Source organism: Macaca nemestrina, chromosome 17 (assembly GCF_043159975.1).
Source record: "Macaca nemestrina isolate mMacNem1 chromosome 17, mMacNem.hap1, whole genome shotgun sequence".
Lineage (NCBI taxonomy): Eukaryota > Metazoa > Chordata > Mammalia > Primates > Cercopithecidae > Macaca > Macaca nemestrina.
Genome location: NC_092141.1, coordinates 45,158,051 through 45,179,083, shown reverse-complemented (window position 1 = coordinate 45,179,083; position 21,033 = coordinate 45,158,051). Strand labels below are relative to the sequence as shown.

At 53.5% G+C, this 21,033-nt stretch overlaps 1 protein-coding gene across 1 annotated transcript; it reads right to left on the bottom strand.

Annotated features, from left to right (window-relative positions):
• Positions 1-5,851: 5,851 nt before the first annotated feature.
• On the bottom strand, positions 5,852-15,620 carry LOC139359574 (TBC1 domain family member 3B-like). The gene is made up of 14 exons (XM_071082775.1): positions 15,351-15,620; positions 15,106-15,188; positions 13,771-13,810; positions 13,202-13,282; positions 12,642-12,749; positions 12,203-12,312; positions 10,914-10,962; positions 10,268-10,388; positions 9,458-9,552; positions 9,043-9,108; positions 8,473-8,572; positions 7,957-8,109; positions 6,616-6,977; positions 5,852-6,435 (listed from the first exon to the last, which is right to left on the bottom strand). Exons 1-14 carry the CDS (start codon positions 15,438-15,440, stop codon positions 6,181-6,183), a joined length of 1,713 nt encoding a protein of 570 aa, XP_070938876.1. The 5' UTR covers positions 15,441-15,620; the 3' UTR covers positions 5,852-6,180.
• Between the last annotated feature and the right edge of the window lie 5,413 nt (positions 15,621-21,033).

The following is a 21,033-nucleotide window of genomic DNA, read 5'->3' as shown; positions in this document are numbered from 1 at the left end:
TGTCTGTACATTAAAGGCATCCCGTACACAGGTTCCAGTGTATTCCTCAAAATGTGTATGTAAATACACTGAACGGAAATTAAACAAAAGGCTTACATGTCCTGAAGGACTAGAAATCGGACAACTGTCTTACTGTTGAAACTGTCACAACAAAATAAAGGATCTCTAGGAAAGTGTTTCTGAGAGTACACATAATGTACAGTTGATAACCGTGTATATCACAGTTTATGAAACTTATCACATAATCTCTCACCAGTGACACGATGACAGGTATCATTCGATGGCTCCAGATTGGAAAGTCTTCATCTTCAATGAGATGCCCACGGGACTTAACATTGTCAGTAGTGTTCAGTTGTGAAAAAATTTCCCAAATTGTGTATCAAATGCTAGAATAGATCATTAAAGGAGAGGCGAAATGACTTCACCTTAAAAAATATTTAAAATGATAGATTGAGATCAGCATAAAAACATTGGGAGTCCTTAAATAATGTAACATTAAGGCTATGAGTTTCTATGTATTATTGTTGTAATACATACAAATGTAATATACAATTGTTGGGACAAGGGAGGGGGCAGAGATAGTGGATAAACAGGAAGACAAACATGGAGAACTTCAGTAACTGATAATGCTATATTTTAACAATTTTATTTTCTTTAGCACATCTGCAGAGGATCATAAAAATAATGTTGTAATTCTTAGGGTGGGTGGTAAGAGATCAAAATACCGTGAAGATACCATCCAAGCTGCACTTTGAATTAAGACAGGAAAGTCAAGGTTGGCAGCAGCCAATGGTAAAATAAGAGGAAGCATGAGATAAAAACGGAAAAGTAGATTAGGATGATGCTGTAGCAGCGATGTTTAAAGACAGTGAAATGGGACTTGGAAACGGTGAAATCTCCACCATGGTTCTGCCACTCAATTTGCAATTAACCGTGAACATATCCTAAAGCCAAATTTGAATAAATATTCTACAAAATAATATAAAAGGCAACTTACTCAATATCTTTTTATACTGATCCCATGAGATTCTGCCTTTCCCGTATTGCCATAAAGTTTGCTTTGGTTTTATGGAATCCACGTGTATAATCCTGTAGTAAATCAACATCTAGTTTCAACATAAGCTAATTATTGAATTTTCATCTGACTGAACCAGTTACGTATTGTCTTTACACTGTAAATTTCTGTCAAGGAAAGTGCTATTTAAGAAATCAAATTAACCAAAGGTAAAAATAACTTTATCATTACTTTTCTGAAAAGTGACCAAAATCTTTCAAATGAAAATAATTCAGTGCTAGGGAAACAGTGCCATTACATCACTATCTTTTGTATCTCCTAGTACTTTGTCTTATGAGGTAGAATTAGGAAGAAAAAATTCCCAAATAAAATAACTTCAAATAGCCTAGGAGAAAACTTGAGAGGCTCTTTCTACTTAATAGTGCACCTAATAGAGCTTATTTTCCAATTTCATCATTTTAGACTCTCCCCAAAAATTTAATTCCTAAACTAATCAAAAAAGAGCAAGAGAATTGTAAAGAACAAAATAATCTTTAAACGTTTTCCCTTATTTTTGTACCATTGTATTTTTAAAAGATATTAAGGATATTAATTACTTTTTAAGTTGAGAACCCACGTGGTGTTGTAGTCCAGCATGAACATTTCAAACTCTAACCACTCCTGCATCTGCAAAATGGCATTTTCCCTGCTGGATGTCTAGGGTAGGGTAGCATCCTACCCTGTAGGGTTCCTAGCTGGGGCCCCTGTCACCAGGGAAATGGTGCTGGTTCTCACCCAGAAATACATAAAGAGGAAGTGTCTCTGCTGAATAAGAACGGGTATGCATGCCTGTCCCGACTCCCTGCTCCCTGAATGAAGCAGGGCCTCCTGGCATTGCTTGATGTTTGTGAAGCTATCCCAGGTTGCACTGGCAGCAGCCAATACCAGGGTTTTCCAGAGGCTGAAGTCCAACACACGGTTAATGTCATTGCCTTTTCTTCCCTTCCTGGGTATCAGAGGAATAAACATCTCTTACTTAGAACTGTTCCACACAGACTTAGAGTGGCAGAGGAGTAACTTAACTTATCAAAGGTTATTTTGAGCAAAAGCCACCTTGTGTCACTGAAGCTGTAGAACTGAGCCACAGAAGGAAACTGTTAAAGTCGCAGGGTTGAGGACTAGGTACCTATGTTATCCTGATAGCACAGAAGCACATCCTGAGTCTCTTCTTTGGCTGTGCCAAGGGTGTGCTGGAGAGGCCTGAGAGAAGAAGGAGTGGCCCTTGTGACCAGTGCCCTTTCGGTTCAGAAGGAACGTCTCCTCTTGTTTAAGTGACTTGGCTGAGCTTGCTACTTCTGCTTTGAGAGTCAAATATCAGGATCAAGACTTTCATTATCCCCAATTTACAGATGATGAAACCATATTGGGCAGGAAAGTAAGTCACCCCAGGAGAGCAAGTTAGGCCTGGGCACTGGCTGAGGACACGGGGGAATGACAATTTGGGATGTAGCTTGTTAAGGGGCTTTCCAAGAGTTCTTGTGATCCAGCTGTTGAGAGGATAGAGCAGAAAGGTTGCCACGGAGATGAGGGTGGGGTGCACTGCGATACTGGGAGAAATTAAAGAGAACTCACAACAAAGCCTTGGGACACTGGGAGGGGGGTGGACCACTCTGGTTTGTGCTGCAGGAGAAGAGATCAAGAAAAGGAATCTGTGTTCAATCCCGACAGCCTGCAGGAGAAGCAAATGCCCTTCATTTTGTTCATCCGCAGTGAGACTGGCATCCCTGTAGCTTTGGGAAACCAGGCTAGTGTGGATGCCAGCTCACTCCAGTGGCCTGATGACTGGGAGACCATGGGCTGGGGTTCTGGTCTGGGGCTCCTAGGCCTGATGGGAGGAGAGCTCAGCCCCCGGTTTCCTGTACTTCAGCTCATATCCAGACGATGGTAATTGTTGGAATGAGAGACTCAAAGGAAGCTGGAACGTGAACTTTGTTGTTGCCCCATGTGGACACCTGTGTTCACTTTCTAGTTCTACCTCTTGCTGTCGGTGTGTTCTCAGGTAACTCACTTAAACCTTTCTGAGTCTCATTTTGTTCATTTATAAAATAAAAGACACAACATTTATGTCCTATATTGTCCTGAGGACTAAATGGGAGAAGGAGGAGCCCTTCTGCATTCCCCTGGCTTCCAGTGGGTGGAGGCCAGAGAAGCTGCTAAACATCCTGCCAGGCGCAGGACAGCCCCATCACAAAGAACTGTCTGGCCCCTGATGTCAGTAATGCAGTACTCAGGAGCCCTGGCGTGGGGGAAAGAGAAGAAACTCAAAAGCTTGGCAGATCTCAATTCAAACCCTGGTTGTACCACCTCCAGCAGGCCTTGGTCAGGGAATAGTATCTAGCTAAAATTCATTGACTCCATTTTGTGTTCATTGAATTTATATTCTGCTGGCTTTCCATTTGTGAGAGTGATAGAAGTTTCCTTTAAACATGAATTTGTAAATACGAATAAGTAGGCCATTCACAGAAATACATAAAATATGTCATAGGAGAGGTGGCACTCTCATATGGCAATAATTATGACAGAGGCCGGCAAATGACCTGAGTGACCCGGAGTGACCTGAGCACTGACTCCCAAATGCCGTCCGTAGGATGTCCTGCATCCCCCAGACCCTTTCCTGGGTCCTCCTGCACCCTAAAACCCTCTAGACCATCCAGACCTCAGGCCACCCACCTCTCCGTTGCCAGAGCAGTCTCCATTCCGGAATGAGCTGGTCACCACCAACAGCAGCTGCTCCTCCTCCAGGCAGCTCAGCCTATACTTGTCCATACAGAGAACCTGGATGGCGCTGAGGTGGACACAAGCCCTCAGCTCCCAGTAGACACTCTGGGCTTCCTCCCACACCTCCCCCCGGCCGGGACTCCTGTGCTCATCTGTCTCTCCCAGTGCCCAGCACAGGCGTGGCACAGCGGAAGTGAATGCACCGATTTGAACACATCATCCTCGATTCTCCTTCCCCGCTCAAGCCCCGCAGCTAACCCGTCGGCGAGTCCTGGAGGCTCTGCCTCCAAAATACTGCCTATCCCGTGTCCAAACGCCTCTCACCACGTCCACTGCTACTTGCAATTGTGTGTGGAAATATTCCCACAAGATTGGAATGAGCAGGTCACAGCGGCGCCTGGAGGGAATGCCCGGGGAAATGTGCCATCGCCTTGCTGTTCTATCCGGGCACACCCAGCTGAGGATGGGGGACCTGCCACCACTCTCCTGGCAGTCCTGGGAGCTGGCAGGTGAGGACCCAAGAGTGTTTTCAGTGACCTGGCTGACCTGGTCATCAGTCACTCCCACCTTGGCCTAGGCCTCTACATGGCACAGATCACAGCTCATTCCGACCTGCATTACACTGCTCTGTGCCCTGTCCTCAGGGTCACACCTGTCTCCCAGAAGCCGTGCAACCCTGGAAAACCCATCAACCTAACAGTCAGGTTCCTCCTCTGTGCATTAACAATGACATTGACGCCAGCTTTGCAGGGCGCTGGGAGGGTAGAGGGAGGTGTATGCTGGAGAGTTCCCCAAAGGCAAAGCCTGGCTCTGCGTCACTCACTCTCAGATCCTCAGAACCTGGAACTGGCCCAGCAGGTGGCCACCATTCCCTAAGAGTTGGATTTGATCCGTCAGTGCTGAAGACAGGGGATGGAGCTTCCACAGACCCCCTGTGTCCTGTCTTCTTTATCAGCAGCTTACTCATCCTCACCCCTTTCACATGCACCCTGCAGAGCAGGTGTTCACTGAGCTTCCACAAAATTCACTAGAGCAGCTAATGGATACTGGAGCCTGGATTCACTGTCAAAGTGTTTCTCAAAGGGTGCTCTCCAGAACACCATGGAAAACTCATTTGCTGTATAAGTTTGAAAACCCCTGCCCACAGGTCTCCCCTTGTGTACGAGCAATCAGCTCTACCATTGAGCCCAGGTGTATGTTTGCTGAACCATCTGGAGGAAGCTGAGGAGACATGAGCTGAAGGCAGAGGGTGAGTCTGAAGTGGGATCTTTGGACAGGTATGAGAAGTTAGGCAAAAATGAGATGATTCCAGCCTTCATAACCTTAGATAATAGTTCACATTATTATTTAGTTAATAGGATTGTACCCACGTTAAATTACTAATTTTTTTTAAGAGGGGAAGTCTCACCCGGTCACCCAGGCTGGAGTGCAGTGGTGCAGTCATGGCTCACTGTGTTCTGGAACTCATGGGCTCCAGCAGTTCTGCCTCAGCCTCCTGACTAGGTGGGACCATAGGCACACGCCACCATGACTAGCTAATTTCTTTGACTTTTCTCTAGAGACAGGGTCCACCTGTGTTTCCTAGGCTGGTCCCAGACTTCTAGACTCAAGTGAACCTGAATGTCCTGACTCCACCTCTCAAATTGCTGGGATTACAGGTGTGAGCCATCACACCCAGTCTAAATTTGTTACGTGCCATGGTACTGCAAAACGTCATTATTAGGGGCAGCTGGATGGAAGGTATAGGAGGCCAATGTAGTGCCTTTTCAATCTTTTTTTTTTTTTTTTTTTTTTTTTTGAGATGGAGTCTCGCTCTGTCGCCCAGGCTGGAGTGCAGTGGCGCGATCTCGGCTCACTGCAAGCTCCGCCTCCCGGGTTCATGCCATTCTCCTGCCTCAGCCTCCCGAGTAGCTGGGACTACAGGCGCCCGCCCCTGCGCCCGGCTAATTTTTTCTATTTTTAGTAGAGACGGGGTTTCACCATGGTCTCGATCTCCTGACCTTGTGATCCGCCCACCTCGGCCTCCCAAAGTGCTGGGATTACAGGCGTGAGCCACCACGCCCGGCCGCCTTTTCAATCTTTTATAGCTAAAATAATTTCAACAGAAAACATTTATTTTAAAACATGAAGGGGGTTAATCATTCATGAGTTGAAAACACAAAGGCAGGCACACGGTGTTGTGGGAATTCAGAAAGCTGGTCACATGGCTGGGGGTGCTGGGAGGGGCTGGGCATGGTTGGCTTTGTGATCTGGGGGCTGGTGTGTCCCATCTGTGAAGGTCTTTCGAGCTGCACACTTTCTTAATCAATTTTCATAAGTTTAACAAAAAATAAAATGAGGACGTGAAGTTTGCTTGGGTTGTTAAGCCTCAGGAAGTTATCCAGCCATGAGCCCTGCCCTAGATGCTTCTAGAAGCCTGGAGGGAACAGAGAATTTTCCAAGTAGAGGCGGCAGAGGCAAGGCCCTGAGGTGGGAGTGCACTGCTGCTCGTCCCTAGCTGCGACGGGGGTGTCCTGGTTGGAATCAGTGCTGGGTGCACTGCAGGGCTGGAAGTCCATGTCCACACTGTGGCTCAGTGCAGTGAAAATCAATCTCACCCCCTCCGCAGGGTGTTCCGCCTGCCAGCAGGTGGCCAGCTGGTCTTCCTGGGGTATGGTGCCATTCTAGAAATTGGGTGCAAGTCTGTTGTCCGTAGACAGGGTGCCCTGTTGTAGTGGGACATCTCCTGGCCTCCCTCAGTCCTGATGGGCCTGGGCAGGGCCTGGTGTCAGGGTCCCCGTGGGCTTCTCGAACTGGCCCTGTCCCACAGTCCCGGGGCTGTCCAGGACACATTCAGAAGGGACACGCACCCAACAGCTCTGTTCGAAATCATAATGGGGGAACCAAGGGCCCCCTACATCCAGGTCCGTTGGGAGCCGGGGCATCGAGTTCCACTCCAGGAATCTCCAGGAACCCTGAGATCTTTCCTGAGCCGGGGCTGGGCTGGGCACACCCCAAGTGCCCACAGGGTAGGTGTCTTCCCGGACAGCCCCACCAGGACAGGATGTGGAATAACGAGGTGCCCATGGTGGGGAAACTAGCCAAATGGGCCGCTGGAACCGGGCTGGTGGGCCTGGAGGGGCCTGTCTGTCCCCCTTGCGGAGGGTCATCCTGCCATGTGAAGCCAGCACAGGCCTGGGTGTTGAGGACCCTTGCTTGGGTTTGGCTGAAAGGAAAACAGACATGGTCAGCGTCTCTAATGAGCCCATGCAGGCCTTTCCCGGCTGGGCCCCACCTGCCTGGGTCTCTGGAGTCCTCGGGGTCTCTGTGGGGCCCCCGGGGCCTGACACTGAGGACACGCCTGTAGTCTGCTGATCCCAGAGGGAGGGGTGCGTGCCACCTGGCATGGGGAAGCTGTCAGGGCATGACAGGTAGCTCCTTGGACTGCCCCCAGGGTTCGGACTGGCTGGGGGATTCCTACCACACACCCTCGTCCCAGGGCTATTGGACCAGGGATACAGCCCCCAGTGAGAACTCAGGTGGGAGGGAACTTGGATGCCACACAGCCCCTTGTCACCTCACATGGGGACCCATCTCCACAGTGGGTGACGGGACCTGGAGGTGGGTCACCCTCTGCCTTCCTGGGCTGCCCAGTCCATGCCAGGACTGACTGTTCCCACATCTGCCTGAATTCTTGGCTCTGGCTCTCGCCTGGGGTGCAGCCTGTGCCCTCTCCCTGAATGCTCTGGGGTCAGGGACACCCGATTCCCTTGTCTCCCTGGCTCAAGGCTGGTTGTCCTGGCAACCTTGGAGGAGCGTGCAGCAGTGAGGGGCCTCTGCTGCTGTCTGAGGCTGTGGGTGCTTGCAGGGAGGCCTGGGGTTATCCACAAATGGGTCTGGCTTCTTTAGTGCCCTTGACAGCCTTGTGATGGGGAGACAGAGACACTGTGGAATGTGGGAGGGGGCTTGTTGGAGGGTCTTGCCCACATCCTCCTCCTGTCGGCACAACACATCCAGTACACAGGCACTGAGTGCCTGCCCTGAGGACCGGCGGGCCTCCTGTGCTTTCTTAGAGTCCAGGAGGAAGAGGAGGAAGAAAAGGTGAAGAGGAAGGCCCAGGTAGTAGGGTTGCGGGTCTCGGGGACTCTCCCACTATTAACTGCCCCAGAGGGTGACATGGGAGGGGACATGGCACTGGAGCCCACCTGGGGGTGACAGGTCCCCTTGCTTCCTTGTTAGTTTCTTCATAGAGGCCCTAAGATGCTTGAGCACAGAGTCATCATCCAACTCCCAGGTATGGAAGAACTGGTTCCAAAACCGTGCCCACAGGCCACACCTGGACGTCTTCGTGAGGCGCTCTAGGGACAGGGTGGACATCAGGCCAGGAGAGTTCCCTGGGAGGGGGCACAGCTGATACCCCATGGCCACTTCAGTCTCCCACTAGGCGATGCGGGAATCTTTTGTGGCCACCCCAGGGGTTCAGATGTGCACAGGAGACTGTGGCCGGGGGAAGTGGGTAGGGAAGTGCTCACAACACTCCTGACTTTCATCTGGGTCATGTCGGGGACGGGCTCAGTGTCACTGGGCCCTGCCCAGCCCACCCAGACCTCCCTCTGGGCCAGAACAGAGGATCATGAGGACAGTGTGAGGAAGTTGCCCTTGGGTAAGTCGGGGCCTGACTCCAGGGCTCCCCAGGCCCCACTGGGCACATGTAGACTTACTCCTCTGAACTTTAAAGGCAATGCTTGTCATCGGCATCAACACCTGTTCTCCTTCCAGCAAATACACGTCCCATAGGCGCAGGATGAGCCCAAGAGAGATCTGTGGGGATAGCAGGTGTGGGAGACTGTAGCCCTTCCAGGCTGGGGCTGGTGGCTCGAACTGAGCCCACTGGGGCTTCTGTCCCCAGAGTCAGTGATCTTCTCCATGAGGGTTTCCTGAGTCCTCCAGGGCGCTGGGTCAGACAAGGTCTTGCAGCTCCTCATGGGGGGCACTCATTGGAGTGGGGGTGTGGCTCCTGGAGAGAGGGGCTTGCCCAGGGCTTGAGGCTTCCCTGATCCCTCCCAAGTCAGGTCTTGGCCCAGTCTGCCTATAAGGCTGGTCTTGAGCCCCAGTCATTGCCCTGGGATGACCCCTCTTGGGCAGAGGGTTTTGTTTGGGTGTCCTGTGAGGGCCCCCCTGTGGGCGGAGCCTCCTGTGGGCTGTGGGTGAGCCAGACCCCCGGGCTGGGGAAGCAGGGCACTGCAGGGCAAGGAGCGTCCCTGAGCCAGGGTCTCCCTATGCCTTCTTACCCCGTCATTCAACATCTGGAGAAGCCAGCCTAATGAGGAACTCTGCGTGAAAAGACCTTCCTTGTCCTGACGGGAGGAACAGAGGTGTTCAGGGCCCCCTGGGCTGCCCTAAAATCCTCCCTCTTCCAGGGCCTCTGAAGACCCTTCCCCTAGTGCAGAACACTGGGCGGTGTCCAGGGCTCCCCCCAACACCGGCCCCTTCCCACACTCCCGGTGCACACACTGCCCTTTGCCCTGCTCTGCGGGAGCTGGGCCCCCATCCCTGTGCCTCTGTCCTATAGACCAACTCCCGGCCCATGGAGAACCCGACATCCCAGGTCAGGCAGTGGCTGGGACTCAGCCAGTCACCAGTGCCACGGGATGCAGGGCCTCTGGAGAAGAGCCCAAGCTTGCTCACCAGATGCCATAAACTCACCAGACGCCACATGGTCTTGGGCTGTGACGTGGGGACCACATGCTCCTGATGGTCTTGGAGCCCCTGGACTGTCCCGCCATTTGGGCTGTGGAATCCTGAGAAACCCCCAGCCCATCATGAAGTCAGACCCTTTCCCCAAGATGTGGAGTCATCAGCTGGAAGAGCTGGGCAGCTGGAGAGGCCCCCAAACCGCAAGGCCTCCCACCCTCCCATCTGGTGACCTCACCATGCAGCCTTTACCCTGGGGAGGTGGGTCAGGAACATCCCCTGGAGTCTGGCTGCAGGTTTCCCTAGAGGCCTCCTGGACCAGGGTGCAAAAAGGGCAAGCCTGACTTAAGGCCACCACATGGCGGCCAGAACAGCGTGGGTGCTGGACTTCCTGGTCGTCTCCTGGAAGTGGGGTCGGGCCAGGGGACACGGGATGGGGAGATGCTGCCACCTGGGCTTGGTCGGCCCATTTGTGGGCACCAAGGGCAGCAGGAGCCTGGGCAGCTGGAGGGCAGGAGGACTCTCGGGGTGGGGGGGAGAGTCAGCTACACAGAATCAGAGCCAGAGGGCGTGGCTGCAGGACACAGAGGGTGGCCATGGGGAGGATGAGATGCCCTCCGCTGATGGGGATGAAAGGTGTCTGACGTGGGCTTTGGGGGTCAGCCGCAGACTGCTGTGCGACCCTCAGCAAAGACACCCTGAAGACTCCCAAGGAGCTGCCTACACAAGGAAGGTGTCTTGGCTGAAAGCCGAGATCACCTGGCCAGGGTAGCCATCCCTGGGTCTGGCTGTATGAGGTCCCATGGGCAGCTGTCCACCTACCTTGCAGGGATTGCCTCTCACTGGCCAGCAGCTGCACCAGTGCCCAGAATGCATCCTCCTCAGGCAGATAAAGGAGAAACAAGGCCGCGATGTGGCTCAGGTCCCTGCAGTAGCCCACCTCCTGCAAGAGCCAGAGTCACCGTGAAAGGACATCACCTGGGAGGACTGAGGTCTCTTGGGAGGACTCATGTCATTGGAGATGGGAGAGGTGACTGGGGAGGCTTCCTCTGAAGAAGAGGCTTCCTCAGGGTGCAAATTCATTTCATGACAAGAGCCAAGTCCATCAGGCACTTCAGCACTTTGTCCAAAATGTCTCCTGATGGCACTGTCCTGCGTGTGACCCTGCCAAGCTCCTGGGCTTGGGTGAAGCCCCAGGAGGAGGGCGTCATTTCTGGTTCTGAGAAGTGGTGGTCAGGCCCAGGTGACACCAGGAGTCCAGGCCCCGACTCCTTTGTGTCTCAGCTTGACCCCTTGAGACCACCCCCTTGCTTGGAGGTTTATGCCAGCAGTGATCTGGAGTTCTATCTCCTATATCCTGGTGGCTCACAAATACTAACTTTAAAAGAAGTGATGGCACCCCCACCAGAAACCCACTCCTGTGAACAGGGAAATACTGCCCGGGAACGTCACTGCTGGGAATACTCACCGGGTTATACTCCGAATATGCCAGGAGGATGTAGAATAGTTCCCGCTGCCTAGGAAACAGAGAAAGGAGGCTTTTGTTTGTTTTGTGCAGATGCCATTAGTTTCAGTTTGTCTACAAAGCCTAACAACAAATCCCATTTCAGGTTCAGATGATTCACCAGATAAGCAGTGAGCTCTTCAGGGTCTTTGACTTTGAGGAAATGTTTCAGGAAAATCCACATCTGTGACATGCAGATAGCCCAGTTGTACAGTGACTTGCCTGATCCTTTTCACTCTGAATAATTTTTTTTTTTCAATTTGCACACACGCCAGCTCAGTCTTTGGATGTACAGTTCCTCCGTGGTTCTAAACCAATGGGCAGTATCCTGGCTACTGCTCCAGCCCCTACTGAAGCAACTCCTTCATCTTCCAAGTCTCCAGGGTGGCCCCTATGCACCCGGCCTCTCCCTGATCCCTCAGCCCCCGGCCACCCAGACTGCTTGTCAGTCCCTATGGTTTGGCCTTTTCCAGAATGGCCCAGGAATGGGAATCCTACGTGGTAGCTTATTGGGTCTGGCCTCTTTCTCTCAGCAAAATGCATCTAGGATCCACCCACGTTCGTGCGGGCATCACTGGCTCGTTCTCTTTTCTCACTGGGTCTTCCGTTTGAAGGGAGGACCAGCCTTGCTCTCCCCATTCCCATGTTGAAGACTGTCCCCGAAGGCTCCTTGTGTGAGTGACGAGGAATCAAGCAGTGGACGTGGCATGCAGGTTTCATGTGGACATCAGTTTTCAAATCATTGGGTTCAATATTTGTGATACTTTGGGGACACGTGGTTCAAGTCCATTGAGCTTTGTGAGTCACTGCCCAACTGGCTGCCAAAGTGGCTGTGCCATGTCATGTTCCCAGCAGACCAGGATGACAGTTTCCAGGACCCCTAATTGCCCCAGCATTTGGTGCTGTCAGTGTTGCCTGGAGAGGCTTATGGGCCTTCAATCCTGCCACCCTCCCATGGGTCCTACCATGGGTCCCCGTGGGTCAGGGAGAGCACCTTTCACCATTGTGCATGATTTTGTTTGCTGACTTCTGTCTCCTCAGGGTCCTCCTCGTTTCTGGCCCCACAGGCTCCAGTCTGGCCCAGGGCTTGGCACTGGGTGCTCAGTTCGTGGTGCCAGCTGCTCCCTGGGTCAGGGGAGGTCTTGGCAGCTCTGTCATCCCTCCTAGGTGACCCTGGCCTCTTCTCCGGGGAAGCCCCCATCCCTTTCCTTCACTCCATCTCTGCTGAGACCGTGTGGTTCCCATAGGCTTACTTGGCTCCGTATCGATCCCTGAAGAAGATGTGAGTCCTTAGTGTCTCGCTCACGTCCAGGTCGATCTGGTGGATGTGTTCAGATGACCTCTTGCCCTTCTCCTTCATGACCTGTAGGGCAGGGGCAACAGGAGGAAGCAGCCTCAGAACAGATGGAAGACTCCCTGCCCCAAATGGCAGTCGGCCCACAGTCAGCACTCCGGGAAGGAAGGAAAGCAGGAAGGTTTCCTTCTGCACAAAGCTGCTTTTTGGCTTGTTACTGAAGCCGGGGAGGGTCACCGGAGCCGAGTTTGTCTGTGGTGACTATGTCACCGTCCGTGCCCAGGATGTGCATGTGACCATCCCACCCACCTGCCAGGCTGGGCTTGATGCTCCCTCCAGCTGGAGACCTCGGCCCATGACATGGCCTGTCCTGTTTGTTGTGCTCTGGCTGAGCGTACCTTGTATGTTCTGGGGTTTTTCCACTTGACTTCCTGTATGTTCAGCAGGACTGACCACACTTGGCCCCTGAAGTTCATGGGAATGCCCTTATATACTCGATCTATCAGCTGTGGGCACAAAACAACCTGGTGTCACAGGCCACGGGGCGACCCCAGTGAGGACCAGAGCCCGAGGATTCTGGAAATGGTTGGTTTTGGCCCCATGACTCCTCGTTAGAGGTGACATTAAGCTGGGACAGGGTCTCCCTTTTCAGGATTGAAAAAGTGGATGGACACTCAGAGTCGGGACTCTGATCTGAACATTCTCCTTCCTTTGGATCACCAGGGCATCCCTAGCCTTGAGCTCTGGGTGTTTCCAGCCCTAGATTCAGATTCCCTCCCAGCAAGGTGACGCTTGCATAAATAGGCAGGCAAACCACCGACCAGGCCCGCAGTCCTCTGGGTGAGGACAGTGTGCCACCCGCCCTCTGAGAGGCTGACGGTGCCAGGCCACAGCCATGGGTGCCTGTCCCCTGTCTCTGCAGAAAGTGGTTCCGGGGGCCTCTCGCTCCACACATTACCTTTTTACTGTTCTTATATGTCTCCCATTGTCGCAGCATTTCCATCCACTTGCTCTTTCGTGTTATCTCCCGCCGCATTTGCTGTCAAATGAGGAATGTTGGCGTTAGGGGAGCTGCCAGGCTTCCCAGAGCCGCCCATGGATGCTGGGTCTTGGGCTCTGGAGCCCTGGTGGACCCAGCTGAAGGGAACCAGAGAAGGGCAGACCCTAAGGGCTGAGAGCCTTTGAGCAAATGAGCACCAGTGGGCTGGCTTTGGGACCCCGGGACGTGCCATCCTCAAGCCACAGACACAACAGTCTTAGGTCAGGTCCCAGCCTCTAGGTGGGGTCCTGACACAGGCGGGCAGCCACCCCCAAGCCACAATTGTGGTTCTCACTTTGGAATCTTATCAAGCTGCCAAAGTTACAGCAACCTGGGGTCAGATCCAGCAGGGAGTGCTGCTCCTCCTATGGACATCGTGTTGTCCTCACCCGTCACCGCCCAGGCCAGCTGCCTCCTCTGCCTCACCGACCACCCGCCTAGTCCCCACATCCCTGGTCCAGCCCCCTCCCCATGCATCAGGCTCTTACCTTCGCCTCCCGAGCAGTGGCAGGAGGCAGCTCTGTCTCACTGTAAGACAACCCAGGCAGAACTGAGGACCTGCACAGGGCCTGGAGCTCCCCCAGACTGGGACCCAACCTCCAGAAAGGACAGACTCTGTCCCTAACCGGCTCAGGGCTCAGTCCAGGAAAAGACACAGGGAAGGGAGGACAAGGGCCTTCCTGTGGGGCTGACTCCCAGGAGGGGCAGGACCTGGGAGAAGAAAGAGTGCAGGGACAGCCTGGGCCTGGTTACTGGGGCCCCTGGTGGGGGGGGCGGTCAGGCTGCACAATGGGGCTGCCCGTCCTGGACTAGAGGTGGTGCTTTCTGCTGGAGCTGGGAAAGGTCAGGCCTGAGACGGGATGGGGGCCACCCAGGGTGGGCGACAGGGCCCTCACAGGAGTCCCTCAGGGAGTGACCACATCACCCCACCAGGGTCAAGGGAGCCTGCCATGAGACCTGGTGTTATACTCCTGGTGTACCAGGGTCCCATCCCACTTGACAGCCCCAAGGCCGGACAGCCCCAAGGTTCTGACTCCCCGCATCCACCTGCCTCTCCCTGCACCTGACCCACACACCCTGCGTTTCAGAAGTGGCATCGCTCATCAGCTCCCTCCCACCCTACCTCCCCCGGGATCCTCTGTCTCTCCATCCTGTGATCCCTAAGAGATGGACTCCTGGCTGGGCTCCTTTTACATGGCCCCAGGTCCTTTCCCAGCACCAGACCCAGGGTCTTTAGCCACAAGCCCGGCTGCCTCCCTGGCTTCACGGTGAGATGCCCATAACAGGTCCCTGCCCATCTTCTCCTCCATTCTCCTAGGGCCACCGCTCCCATTGTTCCCATGCCTTTCCCCCTTTTCCAAGGGGACAGTGAGGGCTGTAGCTCTAGGGAAATGAGGGAGGACAGGGGCAGGTGGGCCCTCAGAGACCTGCTGGACAACAGCCCTGAGGCTAGGCCAGGCGTCCCCTCACCCTGTAGCCAGAACCCTTGGATTTCACTGGGGTTGTTTCCAAGTAGACATGGCCAGACCCTCAGGCTGCCCCGCTCCTCTTGTGCTGACTTGGGGACAGAACTGCTGAGAGTCCAGGGGCCTGACCTAGCCCAGTCTCCATTCCCACCCGCTCCCTAGATGGGCCCCGCACCTCTGGCCTAACAGCAACCTGGGGCTGGACCTGCAGGGGAGCCAGGGAGGAGTTCTGACCCTGGAAAGGAGGTTGGCCTGACCTGGCGAGACAGTCCTGCCTCAGAAAGGCCTTTCTGAAAGCAAACCCATCCCTGAGCTGAGACAGGTGCTTCAGGGGTGAGGGGAGCACAGAGGACTCACTGCACAATCCCAAAGCGATCAATGTTGTTGTAGATTCCAACAGGCTCAGGCCCCATGTCGTCTGGCAGCCCAGCTCGGTGTCCCTGCAACCCAGAGGGAGGCTTGGTGAGGGGTCCAAGGCAAAGGGTGCAAGGGCCTGGGGGTAGTAGCCACCTGTGCCCACTCTGTGCTCCTAGGGAGCCCAGGACCCTTTGACCAGGGCACACTGGAAGAGGCCTCCCTCCAAGGAGCAGACCGACCTGTACCTTCTCATAGTTCATGATGATATTCTCTCGCTCCTGTGCCCGCAAACTATCTGCATCCTCTATGATTACCATCCTGTGAGACAAAATCATCTAAAAGTTACATTGTACTTGAGAGTTCCAGAGAACACCTGAACCGTTCCCGCCAGGCTCCCAGATGCTGGCTGGCCATGTAACCCCGATTCCATCACCTTCCCCAGGTAAAAAGGTGCCAGACCTAGTGTCCCGCACCTGCATGAGTGTCTGGAGTCTCCAGTCCCAAGCAGGGTGGGCATCATCCCAAGGACTTGAGGACAGTGGGACCTCGACAGAGAATCCCGTCATCCCCAATTGCCATGAAATGGGGACACACCTGCCCCAGCAGGTTGAATAGTGTCCACCTGCCAAGGGTGAAAGGCCCATGATGGGCTATTCCAGGGATGTGGAGGGAGACTGAGGTCAGCGACCAGAGGTCTCTGTACAATCGGCCTCCTGGGATGCTCGGGGACCACAGAGATGCCCAGTTTCCTACAGGGAACAAGATCTCTCCTGACTGCTCTGTTCTTCTCCGCTCATCACTTTGGCTCCCGTGGCCCTTCAGTCTGAACAGTGAAGCCACTTTAGGAATAATGCCAGTTGAGCAGGAGGGTGTTCGGTTTGGGGGATGAAAATGATCTATTGTGCTAGGGGAAACCCTCACTCGGGGAGGGACTGTGGACTCCACCATTCTGAGCTGTCCCTACAGGAGGGGGCTTCATTTTCCCGGGTCACTGAGGAAGGACAGTGGGTCCTTGGTCCTGGAGAACACCTGGATGGACCGTCCCTCCTGGGAACACTTGGGGCAAAAGGAGGGTGAGGCCTCGAGAGGACCAGACAGAGCAAGAAATACGTGGAGAGAACCCCAGTGCCTGGACCCCTTTGAACAGAAGGGAAGATGGTCTCCCCCCAGCCAGCCCTCCAGGGCTCCTTCATTTTCCACAGTTACCCAAGGGCAGAAGGTTCCCCAGGACAAGGGACCATGTGTGTTCAGTGAGGCCCACCATCAGGACCCAGCTTGGGGCACAGAGGTGTTCTGAGGACCCTCCTATCCCCCCCACCTACAGTGGATCTATCCCAGTTGCTCTGCCAGGGCCAGGCTCTGCCCCATCGGGATGGGAAACCTGGGAAGACTTGGGATCTAGGGCAGGGAGGTCACAGGGTTCAGGCCTGAATTCCAGCACAGTGCACGGCAGGGCTGAGAGCAAAACCCACGGTCCTGTCTGGATTCCCAGGCCGGTTACCGCCTCTCTGACCCCAGACGTCTCACCTGTCGAATGGGTACACTAGGGAATGGCACTCACTCTATGAAGCCACCATGAGGACGAAAGAGCCAATCATCTACACTGGCAGTGTAGAACGGGCGCCCGGTGAGTGCTCAGGGATGACCCTCCTCGGTAGCTGCCCAGAGGCCAACACCACCCACAGCATAGCCACTGTCCCCAAGTCAGCCTGGAGGGAAGAGAGCAGGTCGTACTCACCTGATTCTGGTGAATCAGTTGGCCTGCGTTATGCCTCTCAGGTAGAAAACCTTTGAGACCACAAAACTGTTCCCAGATACCACTGTGCGTGTGTAGCTGATACCACTGTGCACGTGTAACTGCCGTAGAACACAGAGGCAGGCCTGAGAGCGGATTGGTGCTAAGCACCAGTGACATTGTGAGGTCATGGCACGCATCACAGTGGGGCCTTGCTCGGGTCAGCAGGGCCCAGAGATGGGGTCCTCCGCTGCCTGAGGCGGCCACATGCCTGCCTGCAATGTGTTTGTGTGCATGCGTGCACACCTGTACATGGGTAAACACATCTGTGCACGTGTGTGTGCCTTCTCTGGCCAGGCCTGGCTGCTCCACTCATGTGTGCACCCAGTTCCTCCTCACTGTCACCCCCAAGGCCGAGGACCAGTATCAGAGCATCCACGGGTGTTCCCTAACCTCAGCCCTCCTCGCCCAGGGTGGTCTGGGATACACATAAGGGTGGAGGGAAGTGACCAGTGCTGTTGAATCTCAGAATACAAATGCTAATACTATTACTTAATGGTTTTTTCGTGTCTCTAATGGTATCTTTTTTAAAATTTCTGATATTTTAACTGGGTATTTCTCTCCATGACCCTTGAATGTTCTAGCTAGAGGATCCTGTGGGGAAAGTGCCAGGCACACAGTAGGGCCTCACTCTATTCCAGACACGTTATCTAAAATCTGGTTCATCTGTCCTTCTTGCCAGGGCCTAGGGGATGCCAAATTCCAGGGTCCAGAAAGAGTTTGGGATAAAATGAAGCTTCAAGGGGTGAACTTTGACCGGGGCTGAGTCTGCCTGTGCCATTCAAACGGAGTCTCAAGTCCGGAGATAGGGCGTCCAGATGCCCCAATGCAGGGACCTCTGATCGACACCTGCTCCCCTGTACTCATTAGCAACCTCACCCACCCTATTCTCAAAGCACACTTGGCCCTCATATCTGGGAGCTCTGCATCTGTGGGTTCAGCAACAGCAGATGGAAAATATTCAGAAAATAAATTGGATGGTTATGTCTCTACTGAACATGTGCAGACTTTGTTCTTGTCATCATTCCCTAAAGAATACAGTATCACAACCATTTATGTAGCATCTGCATTGTATTACATATCATAAATAATCTAGTAATGGTCTATGTCTATTGGAGGATGTGCATAGCTTTTATGTAAATACTAGGCATGTTATATCAGGGAGTTGAGCATCCATGGATTTTGGCATCCATGGGACCCTAGAACTAATCCTCCATGGATACCAAGGGACAATTGTATAAACTCACTCAGGAAGGCTGCTCATTGGAGGAAGGGCCCAGTTCAGTACAGACAGGGACATCATCCCTGGGCTACTGTCCATCCATCCATCCATCCATTCATCCATTGGCACCACCCTCTAGGACTGTCCCCGTCACAGCCCTAGCAAGTGGAGACATTAAAAAAGACTGGCTCATGTTGTCCAGCTTTGAGGTCTTGGAAGAAGTTGCACCAGTGTGAGAATAGGGGGTCAGTTTCCTCCAGGATCCAAAGAGCATATCAGGGCCCCTTGAGGTGAGGAAAGGAGCGCGGCCTCTCCAGCAGCCACATGGGCTGCAGTAGGATGGGGCTGCGGCTGGCCCTCTTTATCACTTGGCCCTCATCAGGGGAACAGAAAGACCAGGGGGCAGAGGAGGAGCATGGGGCAGCTGGTTGCCTAAGCAGAAGGCACCTCAGGGAAGGGGCTTTAGTTTGTTTTCACACTGCTGTAAAGAAATGCTTGAGGCCAGGTGTGGTGGTTCACACCTGTAATCTCAGTTCTTTGGGAGGCCGAGGGGTGGATCACCTGAGGTCAGGAGTTCAAGACCAGCCTGGCCAACATGGTGAAACCCCGTCTCGACTAAAAATACAAAAAAAGTTAGCTGGGCGTGGTGGCTGGCGGGCGCCTGTAATCCCACTTACTTCGGGAGGCTGAGGCAGGAGAATCCCTTGAACCTGGAAGGCAGAGGTTGCAGTGAGCCTAGATGGTGCCATTGCACTCCAGCCTCGGTGACAAGATTGAAACTCTGTTAAAAAAAAAAAATACTTGAGACTGAGTAGTTTTTAAAGGAAAGAGGTTTAATTGACTCACAGTTTAGGGAACTTACAATTATGGCAGAAGGCGAAGGGGAAGCGACACCTTCTTCACAAGGCGGCAGGAGGGAGTGAGTGGAGAACGAGGAAGTGCCGCAGTTTGAAACCATCAGCTCTCCTGAGGACTCCCTCACTCTCAGGGGAGCAGCACGGGGGAAACTGTCCCCGGATCCAATCCCCTCCCACCAGGTTCCTCCCTTGACACAGGAGGGATGAGTTTTGGGTGGGGACACAGATCCAAACCTATCCGGGTCTCAGCCTGTCTTGCAGCTCCCCGGGGCTGAGGCTGAGTACAGATCTGCTGGGCCTGCTCTACAGCACCGGGGGCTCTGCCTGTGCGCCCCCATCTGCTGCTTCCTGGGGTGGTGGCTGCTTCCTCAAGAAGAGGTTGGATCTGCTCTCCTACCCACGCCTCTCCAGGGCCTTGTGGTGCCCTGGCCACATCCTCCCAGGGTAAGGGCAGGAAACTGGGCTCCTTGCCCTTCTTGTTGCTTGGGTGACAATCCTGGGGTCATTCGTAGGCCCCATCACTGTTCCTCCTTCTAAATGGAGAGCATTTTGGCAAATCTTCCCGGTAGAGGCCAGAGGCTCATCCCTGTTATTTGTTCTAGCTTGGTAAAGCCAGGTGAAGACATCTGGGCAAGCAGAAAGTAGAGTGGCCCCCAGGAAGGGTGGGTGGAGGGTGCTGGCCTTTGGGCTTGCCTTGACCAGCGTGTGAGGGGCAAGATTATCAGCAAGTAGGGTTGTCAGGGCTAACATCAGGAGGCAGTAATAATGCTGGTGGGGGGACGGCGGTGTGGCTGGCTTGGTGTGGGGCATGAGAGCCAAGGTTTGTCAGCTCGCAGAGAGGCGCCTGACCCATGGACTAGCGGCTGTGGAACCCAGTGGTTGCCCTTAGTTCCTGGATCCTGGGAGGCTTCTGGAACCTCGGCCTGGGGCAGCCTAGGGGTGGAGGTGGTGGGTGACAGGGGTAGGGGTCTCTACTTCTCTCTTTCAGTAAGAGGGAGAACCAAGAAAGGCACTGAAGCATGGTCTGCAGAGAAGGCACTTGTGCAATCACCAGGAGAATGAGGGGCCTGAGTTGTCTTCATTTCTCCTAAAAACACACATTCCCTCCCAGGACACCCTGGTGAGGGCATGAAGCACAGGGTATGTGTGTGCATGTGTGTGTGTGTGTGTGTGTGTGTGTGTGTGTGTGTGTTGCAGGGCTTTACAGTAGACAGGATGTGGGAAGGCAACTGCAGTTCCAAGCTGCACGTCTTTCTGATAGAATGGTTAAGATTCCCTGGACCACAGAAAGAGTGTTTCATTTGCACCCATTTTTATTAGCATTTAAATCTGCATTATTTGTAGCAGGTAAACCTTATGTTGCTTAACTATTTTCAGAAACATTTACACCAGCGGTCCCCAAACTTTTTGGCACCAGAGACCAGGTTTCTTGAAGACAACTCTTCCATGGACCCGGGAGAAGGGGAAGCGATGATGCAGAGATGATTCAAGCCCATTACATTCATTGTGTGCTTTATTTCTATTATTATTTCACATATATTTCTATTATTATTTCATTCCGTCTCTCCACTATCTGTGGGCTAACAGGCTGTGTTAGTTTCCTAGGGCTGCTTTACAGGACCACAGACTGGGCACCCTCAACAACAGAATGTTACTGTCTCCCAATCCTGGAGGCTATGAGTCCACCATCAAGGTGTCAGCAGGGTGGGTCCCTCTGAGGCGGTGCAGGAAGGCTCTGTTCCAGGCCTGTCTCTTGGCGTGTGGGTGGCCGTCTTCTCCCTGTGACTCTTGGTTAAGGGTGACTCTGGTGAGGGCTCAGAAGAGGAGAGCCGGACAGAATGTCGGTAGCCTATGGAGGGGTTCGGGCCTGGTGTCTCATGCCTGGAATCTTAGCACTTTGGGAGGCCAAGGCAGGGGGACCACTTGAGGATGAGACTTCAAGACCAACCTGGCCAACGTAGGAAGACTCAGTCTCTTAAAAAAATAAAAATATGGAAGGGAAAAATCATTCAGATGAAGTCTCAGATGGCAATGAAGAACATGTTATTGGAAAC